At 43.4% G+C, this 16,898-nt stretch overlaps 1 protein-coding gene across 13 annotated transcripts; it reads right to left on the reverse strand.

Annotated features, from left to right (window-relative positions):
- Nucleotides 1-227: 227 nt before the first annotated feature.
- Nucleotides 228-16,071, reverse strand: ANKRD34B (ankyrin repeat domain 34B). 13 transcript variants are annotated; one of them, XM_058275427.2, is made up of 6 exons: nt 15,627-16,071; nt 14,516-14,617; nt 12,589-12,670; nt 7,871-7,969; nt 5,208-5,343; nt 228-4,231 (listed from the first exon to the last, which is right to left on the reverse strand). In XM_058275427.2, the coding sequence occupies exon 6, from the start codon at nt 3,325-3,327 to the stop codon at nt 1,783-1,785; it is 1,545 nt and encodes a 514-aa protein (XP_058131410.1). In that variant the 5' UTR covers nt 3,328-4,231; nt 5,208-5,343; nt 7,871-7,969; nt 12,589-12,670; nt 14,516-14,617; nt 15,627-16,071; the 3' UTR covers nt 228-1,782. The 13 variants fall into 13 exon arrangements, with proteins under 13 accessions (XP_058131410.1, XP_058131407.1, XP_058131404.1 ...); XM_058275424.2 differs by having other exon boundaries at nt 5,161-5,343; nt 7,871-8,063; XM_058275421.2 differs by having other exon boundaries at nt 12,589-12,673.
- Between the last annotated feature and the right edge of the window lie 827 nt (nt 16,072-16,898).

Raw genomic sequence — 16,898 nt, forward strand, 5'->3', positions numbered from 1 at the left:
CTTAGGATTGCTATCAGTTTCAAAATTCTTCGGATAGGGCCATTCAAATTTAATCCTATTAAATACATTTTTTCATGTTAAGGTGAGAATAGCAGCAAAAGTTATTCCGTCTTAGTTTTCTATATACATTATGTATAAATGTGTAACTTGTGGCACAACTTATTTTGAAATTATATTGAAATATTTATCATTAGTATTTAAGAGATAAATAAAAAGTGATAACAAAATGACATTTAAAATCTTTATTGATACTATTTTGTTTATGAACTAAACTATTTACATATTCTTCCAAATGTACCTTACAACTTAAAACCAAGCACTTCTGAATGTTAAAACTTGCAAAAAGGGTTTAGCTACAGGTACATCAGGTACAATTGTAAGTTCTGATTCAAAAATATATTTCTAATATAATTAACGTTCTTCAATATAATAAATGAAAAAGCCTGCTATTAATCAATAACAACCACAATAAATTAAACAATTACTAGGTACATTACAACTTGCTTATATGAAATTACCAAGAAAAGCCATGATGCCATTTGTTAGGATCTCCTCTACTGGTAGATGGCAATGAAATAAAGCTAATTATGACAATCATCAAATTAACACTCAGGTTTTATATAGTTTGATTTATTTTGTTGTTAAAATGCTAGATTGAAATAAGGATTCTTTGTATACCATATTTTGAAATCATATAGATAATATAGTTATTTTATAATATAATAGTAATAGGATATTCATTTATTTTTAAAATTATGGAAAGGTCCTAAAATACTAAATGATTGGAATTCCACATTAAGGAACTTATCCTTAAATATCCTTATTTATAAATGTCTAATGATTACATATCAGAAATAAAAAGATATTACTCAGTGGAATACTTAGTACATTTTGTGATTAAGTTTCTACTGGGTTTCTTAATTTTAGCTAACCTAAGTTAATCTAATAATCAATTTTTTTTAAAAACTAAGCAAGCATTTAGTTTCTAGTTATGATAAATGCCCAACTTTCATTTATGGTTGCTCTTGGAAGGATAAGAATGCTTTGATATAAGGAATGCTTTTTAACCTTTGTATTATCTTATTGAAAACCAATGGATAGGCTTTCACAAAATTAAAAGAGAAGGAGCAAGAAGAACTCCATAAGATAACATTATATGTAAGTTTGTTTAAAAAAAACAAAGCAAAAACACAGCACACAAACACAATGGAACTCAGCACATAGATTTTTACCAGCTTGTAAAATTCTTGACTGGCCGGTTTTACCTTGATTAAGTTGACATGAATATTAGTTGCCCATTTTTTAAAAATAGTTGACCCTTTGGTCTTGTCACTTGCGTTTCATGATCACAGAATATTTTATAACTGTCTGTGCTTTCTCCTCTGCTTCTGGCATCATGGAAATTTAAAATCTTATTGACTTGAACTATTAAAATATTTATTGATTTGAACACGTTTCCTAATAAAATATTTAGCAAATCTGAAATATCAAAAAAATATATATATCTCCAACATATGTGACCTTCTTTCTTTAATATTTTGATGAAATGAAAACTTGGCTCTTATGAAGGTTGCTAAATATTACAAGTTTTGAGAAAATATCCCTCATTTTGAGAAAAATCCCTTAGCAGAAACTGTATATTATTTCTGTGTCTGTAACATATAATACAAAACACAATACATTTTTGAACCCCCAAACAATTACTCCCAACTAATCACAAGGTTTAAAAGGATGTATTTCTCCCACACAGACATTTTAAAATACATGTTTCCTAGCCATCTCTTAAAAATTTACTAATTGCTTTATTTGTTCTGTTTGTAATGATTGCCTTCTTAACAACATTTTTTTGCTTTTGAATTCTTTAGGGAAAATAGGAACTGTTGGCATAAGCATTTTTTGACCACAAGAAAGAAGACTGGAAATCTTATTGTTGACATTGATATCTGAGATGGGAGGGTGGGGATTTATGTTTAAGGGTGGCAGAAATCCTGGTCTGGTTTGGGTAACATTGTGATCTAAAGGGAATGCTCCAGAACCACGTCTTTCTAAAACTGCATGATTTCTCCTGCTCAGAGGACCTGGGGGGATATTCTCCAACAATTCTTTGGACCCTGACAACAAAGAAGGAGATGGCGAGAGGATCTTTTTCTTTCCTGTTAGTGCTTTGCCATCTTCTAAAGTTGTAGGAGTAAGGCCAGCTGAGAGCTGGGAATCAGAGCTGTAGTGATTTGCCCCGGAGTTTCTTTTTTGAACTATAGTTCTTAAAGTGGAAGCAAATATTGTCTGGTTAGAATCTGTGTCCTGGTCAACAGGGATTTCAATGCAATGCTGATTTCCTTCTGAAAAAAATGTCTGGTGATTTATTTCATCAGATGTCATCTTTCTTGAGCTGACCTGATCAATGGCTCTTAACAAATGTGCAGTATCTTTTACATCAATGCTTTGATGCCTAGTGATGAATCGCTTGGAAAGGGCCAGTCCATTGATTTTGTAGGATAATTCTTCCTCTGGAGTAATATCCTGCAGCTCCTCTTGCAAGGAGGCCACTCTGTTCTGGGGCATTAATGATGGTGGGCTCTTGATCCAGGGTGGAGCTTGGGGTAGCTTGGGCCCGTCAGGGACCAAAGCTGCCTTCCTCACAGGGGAGCCTGGTACTTGTGGATCATCACTGCTTCCCGAGGGCTCCAGATCTTTAAAGCCAAAAAGAGTCATTTCCATTTCAGTGGAAGGTGGCAGTGGTGAGGAGGCTGTTCTTATGTCTATTTCGGAAGGCGTTGCACAGGTGGCTGGAGAATGACCCCCGTCAATGTCTGCAGGAGGCATGTTTAAGTACTGTTTGGTAGTGTGCTTCCCAGAGGGCGATTTTGCAGTTGTTATGATGATGACCTCTTTCCCTTTTGCTTTGCAAAAACTAAGTAGAACTTTCAGGGTCTCCCTATCTTCTGAATTTACAGCATAGACAAGGGCTGAGTAACTAGAGTGGTCTTGCAAGGTAAGGTCAGCCCCACTCTTTAGAAGCAAAGAAACCACCTCAGGACCAGCTTTTTCCAAGCAAGCGTGCATCAGAGCGGTTTTTCCAGATTTGTCCTGTATGTTGGGATCGGCATTGTTTTCTAACAGGTATTTAACCATTTTGGCTTTACTGACACTCTGGGGATCAACATGTTTGGTCTTACAGGCAATCATCAAAGGCGTCTCCCCACGGTCATTGCTCTCATTGATGTAGGCGCCACCTTCTAACAAGAGCCTCGTGAGGCGCAGCCGGCTGTGATGGACGGCTTTGATCAGGGAATTTCTATCACTTGAGATCTCTATACCTTCATCCATCTTCAAAAGTCAGAAAGTAACACCTGGTTCATCAAAGAGACCAAATGGTTAGCCAGAGTCAATGTGCCAATTTATATTCGTGTTATTATTCACAATTTAATTTCTGAAATACATATAGAGAAAGAGGACCTTTAATGAATTACAGACTAAAACTTATTTTCAAATCTTCATTCAATATTTGTGGTAGAATACAAACATGTTGGTTTTAACCTATCTTTTTAAAACTTCAAAAACATTTGTTAGATTTATTTAAATATTTTAGATTCAAATTCCTTTGAGCAGATAATTCCTTTAGGTGACAAGAATTATGTTTTCATCTAGGGCTGAGGAAAATTTTTGTCTTTTAACAGCTCTTAGAGTGGGAGAGAAACCCAAATGGAAGTTTATATAATATTTTAATCTAATCTAATTTGGTAGTTTTTAGAAAGAAAAGGAGTATAAATTCTTTACTTATTTACTTTAGAATTAGGAATGTAGGACATGAGCTTATTTGATAACCATAACAAATATTAAATATTAAATAAGATATTTATTAACCATTTATTAAATATTAACTGAGAAAGAAAAATGATAAAGAGAACAGAAAGTGAAGTAAAAAGGGAAAGAGGTGTGTAGACAGAAATTAATTGAATTTTTAAACATCTGTGAGTCCCTAATATGTGCCAGGCACTGAGCTACAAAGATACAGGCCTGACCCTGGAGGAACCCAGAGTCTTTGGAAGATACTGTATAAGCAGCTGTTTACATATAGAAGTGTTTACGAGCAAGGCATGAGAACAGAGAGGCTTCGGTGGTTTGCCAACCAAAGGAGGCTTGACAGAGGCAAGCCATATGAGCTGGGTCTTGAAGAGTCTGATGAGCAATGGAGGAAGGAAGAGGTAGAGCATAATCCTCGTGCAAAGCCCTACAAGCATAAAGTAGCAGTTATTTACAAATCAGGTTCTATTTCCACTGATATAACCAAAATTTAGGAAAATATTTTAGCAGATGGCTACAGTTAGGACTAATTAGGACAGATTGCTACATACATCGAATTTTGCTCCTTCCTGAAACACCACTAAAACTAAAGAATTTTTTTAAAGGCATAAACTCACCAAGATAGTGGGAAAAGGAGGTGACAACATCTTTTTGGAAGCTGGAAAGCACATGGATCACTGATAACTGACTGACTAATAGCCTGAGAAAGCTCTGTTTCAAGCCAGCAGTGGTAAAAGCTGAGAACTAATCCAATGTACACTACAGAATCCTCAAAAGAGGCAAGCGGTCTTAGACCTGGGGGTGAAGAGTGCAGCTAAAATAAGGACAAGATGAAAAGCTCTTAGGGAAGCAGATCCCTAGATCCTTGCAACTCCATATGTGATCCTACCTTGGACCACCAGCAGCAGCAGAGCCTGGAAGCTTGTTAAACTCGCAGAATCTCAGGCTCCTTCCCAGACCTACTGAATCAGAGCCTACATTTTACCAAGATCCCCGGTGATCAGTTTGCACATTATGGTTTGAGAAGCAGTGCCTCAAGCCATTCCTCCATTCTAAGCACCTAGGAGACTGCCCATTTCCTACCCAGGATATGACAAGAGGCTTATTCTCTGGAATGGTGAAACAGATGCCTCTGGTCTGCGACACCAGGGATATATGAGAACCAGGCATTGGGGATGAAGTGATCGCGTGCTTGCTTACTGACCATGGCTCTCACAGCCTGCTTGTTCTTGGCTCCTAGAAAGCCATACCCTGATCCTTCTGACAAATACTATCATACTGTTTTCTCATGGATCTGGCCTGCCTACGAGAAAACATCTAAGAGTACTGAGCACAGGGATTCTCCAACACACCCACCCAGATCCTACAGTGACACTTAAAGATGACAAGCTTCATCCACGTACGCAAGGCTTCTGTCAGCTTTTAAATCCCAGCCCTTTAATCATGGGCAGGCACCAAAACACAAAGCAAGGGGAGCAGATGTGGCTCAAGCAGTTGAGTGCCTGCTGGGTCCCAAATGGGAGGTCCTGGGTTTGGTTCCTAAAAACAAAAAACAAAAAAGAAAACAAATGAAACAACAACAAAACAAGCAAACAAATGAAACAACAACAATAACAACAAAAACTCAGGGGAGCTGATGTGGCTCAGTGGCTGAGCACCAGCTTCCCATATATAAGGTGTTAGGTTCAATCCCCAGCACCAGTAACTAAAAAAAAAACCACACACACACACAAAACAAGCAAAACAAAACCAAAAACATAAACAAGCCTCTTACATTAAAGAAAGAGACCAGAACAAACAGAAAAAAAGCAACTTGGAGGACATATATTATTCAAGAAAATGAAAACTTCAAAAATTCATCCCCAAAGGAATAAGATGCTGTAACCACAAAACAAGAATAAGGTGCAATAAAAAAAGGAATATTCAGAAACCAGGAAAGGAGTCCTCAAAAAATAAAAAATGCAATCAATTCATCAAGAATGGGGACACACTCACAAGAGGACATAACCAAAATAAAATGTTAGAACATGAAAGAACACATGAAGTATCAGAGGCTAGAGAGCACAACAGAGGAGAGGCACCAAAAATCCCCAGGAAGGTAGTGAAGGGAGATGCCAGGATGACAGATGGGCACAGACATCTTTCCCAAATTATACTGCCCTTTTACCATCTTGTGGCTGCACCTGCCCCCAGATCTTCTCTGCACTTGCTTTGTCCTGACTGCATCTCTGCTCTCTCTTTCATGCCCCATTTTGTGGGTTGGCTAGTGGCAATCTGCTCAGCCCTGCTCCATTGTTCTTCTTGGGCCTGCTCTGAACCCAGCTTAGGAGGAGAAAGACTGAGCAGCCCATTCTCTTTGGAGATCCAGTACTGGTCTACCCTGAAACCCTACCCAAAGCACTGTTCATGGTCAGCCCCACATTTCCTAGGTCTCCCTCATGACCTTGCCCAGAAGGGGCTCTTATAAACACTCAGGGATGCTGAGCCAGACAAGATCCAGACACTGTTCTGCATAACTTCTGAAAACCTTCATTGAACACTAGCAAATACTGACCTTTTTTATTCACCTAATTTTGTGCTTGCTACCCAGTTTTTCAAAACTAGACAATTATTTTACTTAGAGATCATATCATATGTAGGTGGGAAACTTCAAAAAAGAAAGAAAGAAAGAAAAAGGAATGAATAACACAAGAGTCAAGAGAATAATTAATTACCTCTTGGTTGGAGCAGGGAGAACAAAGCAACTCAGAGGGTCACTCAGAGGCTTTTTGATTCAGGCAATGTTCTATTTCTTAAGCTGGGAGGTATGTATATAGATAGCCATTTTATTTTTCTAAACAGTACATCTTTTACATACTCTTCTGTAGGATGCCACTGTTACTATTATTATAAAATAGCACATGTATACAGACAAGAGTATAACATATATGTAAGATATGTTTCATGATTAAAAGTTTATGAAGAGGGGGAAAGTGGAGGTGGCTCAAGTGACTGAGATCCCACCTACCACATGGGAGGTCCCAGGTTAGGTTCCCAGTACCTCCTGAAGAAGACAAGCAAGACTGACATGACAAGCTGGCACAATGGGTTGGTGTGGTGAGCTGACACAACAAGATGATGCAACAAGAGATACAAGGAGGAAAACATGAGAGACACAACAAAGCAGGAAGCAGAGGTGGCTCCCTCCCACATGGGAGGTCCTGTGTCCGGTTCCCGGTGTCTCCTAAAAAAAGAAGATGAGCACACAACAAACAGACATGAGGGGGTGGGGAGAAATAAATAAAAATAAATCTTAAACAAAAATTTATGAAGAGGGGAGTGCATATAGCTCAAGCAGTTGAGTGTCTGCTTCCTACTTGGAAGGTCCCAGGTTTGGTTCCTGGTGCCTCCTAAAAACAAGAAATCAAACAACAAGCAAGCAAGCAAACAAAAAAACCAACTCAGGGAAGCCAATGTGGCTCAGTGGTTGAGTGCCATTCTTCCCCACACAAGGTCCCAGGTTCAATCCCCAGCCCCAGTACCTAAAAAAAAAAAAAGTTTATGAAGGGTCATGTTAGGCCCTCCTTTTAATAACACAATTTAGTTTTTGTGGTATCAGTAGTGTTTATGCCTAGACTTTAAAATGGAGTCTCAACCAGTAAACTCCAAAAAGGTAGCATTCAAAAGAATACAGTTGTTTGCCTCTGCTTTAGTATCCATCATGGTACAAAGTAAAGAGCAAATATTCAATATATAATAATGCATCAATACAATGAAAGTGAGTGCCCTGTTTTTTGGGTTTTTTTTTTTAAGGTACTAGGGCCAGGGACTGAAGCTGGGACTTCCTATGTGGGAAGCTGGTGCTCAACCACTGAGCCACTTTGGCTCCCGTGAGTTGATTTTTTCATTTGTTTTGTTTGTTGTTTGTTTGGTTGTTTGTTTTTTAGGTGGCACCAGTAACCAAACCTGGGACCTCCTATGTGGGAAGCAGGCGCTCAACTGCTTGAGCCACATCTGCTCTCAGTGCCCTGATTTTATGTCTCTCCTGTGCAGTGTCCTGAAAAAGCTATTCCAGAATCAGACATACCTGCAGCCCAGGAATGTAAGAGGACCTTATCCAGGGAAATGTTGGGATCAGTTGACAGGCTGGATCCCAATTCAGAGGTCAATTCTGAATGCAAAGCATCTGTAAAGAGCTCATGTGAGACAGTGATCACAAAATCAAACTTCTTGTAGCATCTCTCATCTTCAGATGGGTTTAAGACACTTGGAGCAATGAGCTGGATCATAATATCAAATGTAGAAAGTACTGAGTAAGTGGAATTCAAGACCAGATCCAGTCTCAATATTAAAAAACCACCTTTGACAAAATTAGCACTTGAGAAACAGAAATTCAAAACAGAATGGGCTATTTGATACCAGATTCCAATATTACATTTTAATATTTCTAATGTTTGGGCCAATCTTGCCAAGAAAAAAAAGGAAGAGATATTCTAAGAATTTTCTTGGAAAGACTTTCAAAGTTTTGTCTGCCCTCATGTAAAGGCAACAACACAACACTAATCCTGCTCAGTTTCTGTCATGGCTTCTCTCTTGCCAAGGTTGGCATCAGGAGGTTCTAGAAGAGGAAGGGGAGCTGGCATGCCTTAGGGGCAGTGCTCCTGTGGGAAGGGAAGCTGCTGGGGGTTGCAGGGCATCCGAGAAGCTGGGCAGTGGCACCCATCAGCTGCCTGGTCAAGCTGCCCTGTGCAGATGCTGAGTACTGGAGGGCCATCTACCAGAAACAACAGCACACAGTTTGCTCTTTCAGTCCTTAAGTCTTCCCAAGCCTATTGAACTACTCACTTTTGAACTATCTATACATTAAAAACTTTCAAAGAAAAATATCGTCAGATACTTTCTCCTCCAAATGAATACATGTTTGGTTTTTTAGTGTCTCATTTGTAATCAGGACCCCACTGGATTAATCCCTTGTCTTTATGCCTAATTTCTACCCTTCTGACCCCTCTCAACAGCTTCTTTTATTTTGCCTCATCTGTTTGCACATCACATGCCAATATTAAAGTGTGGCTTATTTGCATTTAATAGGAGTAAGCCCTACTTTTAATGAAGGCCACTTCTCTTGCATAGAATTATCCTAGTTCAGCTATGTTCTTGCCTCCTGGATCCTGTGGAACATCCTGCTGAAGCCCCCGGGGCTAGTACTGTGCTAACTACCCAAACCCTTTGTCTCTCGCTTAGGAATGATTCTCAAGTTCAGCTCTACCTTCCAAATATATAACAGTGCAACTGGAGAAGTCCAGGGATTGGATAGACCCAGATTCCAGTCCTGATTATCTCCTGGCTGCCTGCCCCCACAAGTCTCCTGGCTTCTCAGAGCCCTGGTTTCCTCATCTGCGACATGACAATCAAAAAACACACAGCCCGTGGGGGTCTGACTGTGAAAAGAGACACTGTTTAGAAAAGCATGTTTGTGCTGTGCCTTCCTACTCACTCTATTCTCCTTTTTTACAATTTTATTTCAGAATTTTAGCCTTTTATGTTTATCATGTCTCTAACCCACAGCCTATTTAAATAACAGGTAAAATACTGAAAAAGGAGTTTTTTTAGGATCTATAAATAATGTCTTGAAAATATAAGTGTGATCTAATAAGAGAAATATGGAAAAAGAACCATAACCTTTAAGTGCATTTTCCTTATAATTTACAAATATTATAATTTCAACACTGTTGGAAGATATCAATTATTAAATAACTGGATAAACTACTTTTTATTTTAAAATTAGCATGTTCTTAACATCACTTCTGATTCATGATGGCTTATTTACCATGTTCACTTAGTGCCTCTCTCTACTCCCAAGACTGCACTGAAATTACAGCTCCGTTATTAAACAACAAAAACAAAAAAGATATATATTCTGAAGAGCAAAGAAAATTGGAACGAGATATCATCTGATGAGCAATTTCCCCATATTTTGGAAATAGCTGGGGATAAAGACAGGGTAACTGCCTGAGCAAAGCAGGGGCTGCTGCTAATAACTGCAAGGCACAGGCCTCGGAGAACCCTGGCCCGCAGGCAGTGGCAATGGGCACAGAGCTGGAAATGAGAGGATGGGTGAATGTCTGGATAGAACAGCTGGACCCCCAGGTAAGTGATGCTATCCCAAGTAGGATAACCACTTCCCCAGACAAGAAAACAAAGATTGAGTCTCTGAACACACTGACCAGGAAAGGCTCCAAATTTGTGGGCAATGGGTTGAAAACTGGTGGGGGAAGGATACAGCGAGAATTTGCATGCTAGATGTGGGATCTGAGCCTCCTGCACTGCTACCAGGAGACCAAAAGCCTGGCACATGTCCCCTACACTGAACTCAGGCAGCAGATTAGAGGATGCCTGCCTGGAGAAACTTGCCCCAAAGCAAACTTGCCCACCATGCTGACAGTGGGGTGCTGTCAATGGTCAGGTCCCCCATTGTCATTGCTAGGTCTCTGCCCAGTGAACCCACTGTGAATCCCCCCAAGCAACAAGCCCTGTCCAGACTTTCTTCCATCAGTCTCTCAGTACTTCACTTTTAAGTCTGAAGAGACAGGCAAGGATCACCCCTGTGCAAAAAGACCCTAAGACAAACAAACAGAAGAAGAAATCCAGGAAACGGATGATGCAAAGAACAGAAGAAAACTTTAAAAAATGAAAATTGATTTCCTCCAAGAGAAGAGAACTTGTAACAATAAAACAAGAATAGGATTCTATGAAAAGAACAGTATTACAGAATGAGAAAGAAGCCCTAGAGACTTAAACTGTAATAACAGAAATTCAATAATCTGGAGAAAGTTTGGGAGTTAAAGCTAAAGCAGACAGAAAGTAAAAAAAAAAGACAAAGGAAAATCGGGGGGAAAGTAACATTTTGAGGGGGTCCATCATCAAAATAATGGTGTTGTGGAAAGACAAAAGCAAGAAAATGTAAGAAAAGAAATTGTCAGAGAAATAAAAAACAATAAAAAGAAAATCCCCTAGGGCTTAAGTACTGAGTTAAAGAACACTCTGAGTCCTCGCTCACTGAACGGAGGATGTCCCAGTATGGGATGCAGAATAATGTTCCACTTTCCCCAAAGATTTTCATATCCTAATCCCTGATATGTTACCTTCCATGGCTAAAGGAATTGGTGGATGTAGTTAAGGTAAGGATCCTGAGATGGGGAGGGTAGCCTGAATTATCCAGTTGGGCCCAGTGAAATCACAAGGGTCTGGATAAAAGGGAAGCAGGACGGTCAGGGAGAGGCGATGTGATGACAGAAGCAGAGGTCAGAGTGGAGCAGGGCCACAGCCCAAGGACAGTGGGTGGCCTCTAGAAGCTGGAAAAGGCAAGGAAACAGATTGTCCCCTGGAGCCTCCAGGAAGGACGCCACACTGTGGGCACCTTGATTTCAGCACAGCAAAAACGACTCGACTTCTGAGAGAAGAAATGTATGTTCTATTACCACACATAATTTGTTAGAGCAGCAATTGGAAATGAATACACCAAGACACAGCAATGTAAAAATTTAGGATACCTGGCAGAAAAGCTTCCGGAGAGAAAAAACAGGTCACATACAAAGGTATAGGAATCAACCAAACTGGCATCAGACGTATCAAAAGCAACACTTGAATGGAAGAAATCATGTAGTGTTAGCTTCAAAATTCTAAATTATGTTCAACTGACAATTCTATACATAACCAAACTGATAATTGAATATGAAGGTAACAATGAGGATATTTTCAGACACACCATGACTAAAATAATGTACCTTCCATGTACCCTTTGTTGGGAAGCCACTTGATGTGCTTCAGGAAGCAAATCAAGAATGAGTAAGAGGTGGAATCCAGGGAACAGGGCAAAGGAAGTCCCAGGAACGACAGTCATGCAGGAGGCCTAGAAAACCATCCGGCAAACTGGAGAACAGAGGACTCCAGGAGATCAATTTCCAGATACATCTGACATGTTTAAGCACTTAAGAACAGAGGTTCTGTCATTTTTCATGATACATCCTTGAACTAGAACAGTGTCTGACACACAGAAGGTACTCAATAAAAGTGGGTGAGTGAACAAATAAATACGGTAGGCATTTGGCAAAAACGATGATGACTGTGAATGAAATTAAGGATAAATACATTAAAACCTCAGCAACTAACCTCACCAATCATCTATTAGAGGGAAAACAGCAAGTTATATATGCCAGGAAATGTAAACACAGCACACATTGGCCCTACAGAGGACTTCAAAGGACACATATGCATTAGGATTTAAGGTACAGATGGAAGGGAGTAATGGCATTAGGACACTAGACAACAAAAAGAGGAGGGTTTCTCAGCCTCGGCACTATTGACATTTTGGGCCAGGTAAGTCCTTGCTGTGGAGGACTGTCGTGTGCATTGTAGGATGGTAGCAGCTGCACTGGCTCTTCCCCACTATAGGCCCAAGCTGTGGCAACCAAAACATCTCTAGAGATTGCAAAATCCGCCCCCCCCCCCCCCCCCCCCGTTGAGAACCTCTGGCCTAGACAGTTACAGAATTTAGGTGAAGTTTAAATGAGTTAAAAGAGAAGGTCAAGCCCTCTGACATGCAAGTAAATGACCTGGAACCATGGAGAGCTTAAGGCAAAATTCCTGCTGAATACATCAGAAGGCGAATGGAAAAAGAAATAAAAAGTGTTGGATCTTGGAATTATTAATCCCTATTAAAAATATCTGTCAATAAATGAAGCACTTCAAACCATAACTACACTCAGCCCTCCAAACACCCACTCTAAATGGAAATAGAAAAGTTACCTGAAAACATTATTCAAAATTTCATACTTTGCTCTGTCTTTTCTCTCCCTGGATGAGTTTGCTGTCAGCCAGCTGTCAGTTCCTACTGGAGAAAATCAGAGCTATTCAGTTACATAAACACCAATAATTTGTTTATTATTCCCTTATATACAGCTTTCCCATTTGGAGTCTAGTTTTTTAATTCCTTGAAAAGAAATCCCTACAGTGTTTGTTCAGTTAATCATAGCTCACTGATTTTGTAAAAGCATCTGAAGTGGACCCTCAGTACAGCAATCCTGGGTGTCTCTGTTTGCAGGCTGGTGCCTGCCCTACAAAGAATCCTGGGGTTGGGGGACCTCTGCGCTTACCTGGTCCAGCCCCCATTTTGTGCAGAAGAGGAGACTGAGGCAGGAAAGGTGAAGGAACTCTCTCAAAGCCATTCCTCTTACTTGACTGTCAAGACTTAATCAGATGTTTGTATCCTTTATTTTAAAGTCTCCTTGCTTCTTGGATGACCAGCCTCCCACAGAGTAGAGCTGCTTGGAGTGCCTGGTTGGTGTGGCATCTGAACACAGCAGTGCCGCACGGCTGAGGTGCTTGAAAAGGCATCTTGGAGATGATAAACTTGATGTCTCCAGTGGCGTTTTCACCACACTCCACCCCCAGCTTTCTTTTCATTAGGAAAGAAGTTATTTTCCCCTGAGTCTCCTATTCCTCTACTAAATAGGATGCACACTCCCTCCCATAAAAGGAACAGTCTGGCTGTGGTGGGGGATAGGGGTGCCGGAATGGAAATTAACAAAGGGGTTTGAAGCACCAGATTTGGCCCCTCACCCTTTCTCCAGTCCCTGCCTTGTCCTGTCCCTCAGGAGGACTAGAGAGTACTCAGAGGAGGCAGCAGCGTGTGTATCAGAGACCTGGGTACTGTGTCTTTCCAAATTATTAACCCTTGTGAAGTCATGCCTCTGGGCCTCAGTTTTCTTATCCCTAAAATGGGGATACTATCTACTTTACAGTAGATGATTATAAGGATTTTAAAAGTTGCCTAATACCGTTGCCACTTAGGAATTCAATAAATGCTAGGATCTAAACATGCATCACCCGATACAGGTACAGCATATGTGGATTCCTCTGGGCTGGCAGGGTCTGACAAGGGGAGGCCAAGCTCCTCGTATCAACAGGAAAGGTAGGGTTCTCTACCTTTTGTGGGCATAAGAATCACATGGGAGCTTATTAAAAACAAGATCCCACCCTCCAATCCCAGATAATCAATAAGGGTACCTCCTATGCACAACTGGAGAAAATCTGCAGCAAAGTCTTTATTCCCCACTCCAGTCCCACTTCCTCTTTGCTATCAGCTCAGTTTTGGACAACCACAGGGCTGTCTCCATCACTGCCTCCAGGGGTTCATGTTCAACTCCCCTGCAGGAACCAAGGGCAGAGATGACTGCCACAACCTAGACGGGGATAAAAGGAGCCCACACGTTCCAGAGAGGTATGCAGCCTTGTGTGAAAACGGGCCAGGGACCAGAGGCTTCTGCTTTTGCCCTCCCCAAACAGATCTGAAAATTCCAGAGACTGGTGGGCAGTCCAAGGCCAGGATGCTGAAGCCAGCTGCACCTGGCAGAAGGCAAGTCTGCCTGTTTGAAGCAAAATATGTGTCTCCTCCCAATGCAAGGAAAGTGGTAAAGCCAGAACAAAAGATGCATCTGAGATTGTCTCAGGAAATGCAATGACTTGCCAGAAAAGTGTTCATCCCTGGCACCAGTTTGTAAGAAATATTTAGAAACTGCCCAAGGGGAGGAGTAGCTGGTACCTTTTGCAGTGTTTTCCACGGACTCCCAAAAAGGGCTGGCTGTCTTCCATTCCTCTGGGGTGGTGTCAAGGGGCATCTACATCCCCTCTTCTTTCAACCCCCCCTCCCCAATACACAGACATGCATACCCACATTTAAGTCTCAGGCAGCTGAGGGAGATAAGATCTCCAGGCTGTTCAGCGTCTCCACAGCCTCTGCCGGCTCCAGGAAACGAGCTCCTTTCCTCAGTTTTTCCTGAGAGCGAGAGGAAAGGAGCGTGAGGTGCTGTCGGAGAAGGGCAAAGGAAGGTGACTGGGGAGACGGCGCCAGGGTACCAAAGGGGGCGGGGTGCGCCTTTCCTCCCCTCCTCGCAGGAGCAGGCAGCTGGCGGGCCGAGGCGATCGCCAGCCACGGAAGGGATTCTGCCCTGAGCCTCTGCGGGGCGGTTCCCACGCCGGCCGCCCGCCCGCAGGACGCGGCCTTCCCTTTGGAAATGGCGCGCCAGAGGTACAGTCGTTGCCCCCACACTACGGCTGGGGCACCTCTGTGCCCCGGCTCCCTCGTAAGGGGCTCCAGGGTCCTGGCGCCAGGGTTTTGCGCGCCGGAGAGGCGCGGGACGCCGTCACCCGGCTGCCCACCCCTGTGCGCCGCCCGTTTCTCCAGCCAAGGACTGCAAATGGCTCCGCAGCCCCCCGCCCTCCAGTCCGCGGCCAGGCTGCACCTCCCGCCGCGGAGCGGCCCGCGGCACCTGCGGAGACGCGCACTCAAGTCGGACCCTCAACACCCGCGCGCTCCTGTACCTTAAAGCTCGCCGCTCCCGCCGCGGCGCCTGGCCGCGAGACTCTCCCCCCTCCCCCCGATCCTTCCAGACATCCCGCGGCGCGGGCGGCCCCCCTCAGTTCACCCCGAGCCTTGAGGCCGCATCCCGGAGCCGCAGAGCCAGCAGCGAGAAAGGGCAACGACTACGGAAGGCGCGAGAGTGAGCTCGGGTGGAGCGAACCCCGAGATGGGGAGGCTGAGTCCCTGGAGAGACCCCTGGAGCCGGGTGGCCCTCGGTTAGCGCCGGGTCTCGCTCCCCGCGCCGGGTATTGCAGTGTCAGGGCGCGCGGGCGGTGAGGGCGCCAAGGGCCTGGGCGCACCAGGAGGGGCGCACGGAGGTCGTTTGGCTGCGGGGTCCCGGCCCCGCTCCCCTCTTCTAGGCAGCCACCACAGAAAACCAAAGTTTCCCCAAGTGCAGCCCTCAGGGACGGCGCCGCACACTGACCAGAGACGGGCAGCCTAGTTGTTGGCGTTGCCTCCCGCCTCCCCGGGTGTGCTCGAACCCTCAGTGGCGGTGGCCCCAGGACGCCGTCCGGGCAGGTCTGTGCTCTCCGGCTGCTCCTCTGCGGCTGGAGGCGCAGATCCCGACGGGGACCGTCCTATCCCCGCCCCTGCTAGGGAGAGAGGCGGGCGGGGAAGCGGGGGCCGGGTCGCGCACACCTCGCCAGACGCCCCGGCGGCGCGGCGCTTCCGCTGGGAGTGACGCGCCGGCTCCGAGCTGCGCTGCAGGTGGGGGCGGTGGAGCCGCCCGGGTGTGGCGGGGCAAAACCTGGTCCCCAAAAGCCCCGCCTTCCGTCCGCACTGCGTCCCCACCCCGCTCAGGCCCCTGCTCTTTGGCCGCGGAGACTTGGCCCGAGGCAGATGTGTCGGAGTCTTCCCTAGACATCCCCGCTGGGGAGACGGCCTCCCCTACCTGGCTGGTTTCTGGGCTCAGCTCTGCCCTCCCTCAGCGGGCCCGCGTGTCTGTTCCCCCACGGGGCCGTCTACCCCTTCCCGGTCCCTGTAACCCCTTTCGGTAAAGCCAGAACCTCACTTCAGGTAGGATGTTTTTATGAGTTTCTAACTTTATTGCACTATTAAAACATTAATAGAACACTAACAAAATGTCACAAAATATATTTCATGGGTTAAACTCACTGAAATATTGAACTGAGAGACGAAATTAAGTAGAAGCAACGTTTTAACTCTTCATTTCTTATGGAGCATATGGTAGAGAAAAGACTCATTATTGTTAGATAAAATAAATTAAAACTAGTTTGTAGGGGGAGTATAGGCGAATTCTATATTGTTGCATTTTTCTGTAAAGCTACAACTTTTCTAATTTAAATAACTGAATAAATAAATAAATAAAACTAGCTTGTAGTGTTGCTTCCTCAAAGAAGGCAAGCCGGTTTATCTCTGGGCACGTTTCTTTAATTTAGGAAAATAACCTGCTGAAATATGTCAGGTTCACAGGGCTTTTTAACCCAGAGTTGGGCTCTAGTGAGCTAGATTCCTGGACCTGGCTTGCCTTTTTGCTCACACCCATTTGTTTGGGAAGATTGAAGGTTCCCAGGGAGGGACTGGGTAAGTTTACTTGAAAGCTTCGCGTCTCTTCCATCACCCCCCACTCCCGCCTTTAAAAATTTTTTTTAAATTTATGTATAATGTACATTTGAAAAGGTGCACATTTTACAAATGTAAAGCTCAATGATTTTGCACAAACTGAAGCATCATC

Source organism: Dasypus novemcinctus, chromosome 2 (assembly GCF_030445035.2).
Source record: "Dasypus novemcinctus isolate mDasNov1 chromosome 2, mDasNov1.1.hap2, whole genome shotgun sequence".
Lineage (NCBI taxonomy): Eukaryota > Metazoa > Chordata > Mammalia > Cingulata > Dasypodidae > Dasypus > Dasypus novemcinctus.

What these genes read in the sequence shown, in the direction of transcription:
- ANKRD34B (XM_058275430.2), bottom strand. Translation starts at nt 3,327, where the DNA reads ATGGATGAAGGTATAGAGATCTCAAGTGATAGAAATTCCCTGATCAAA.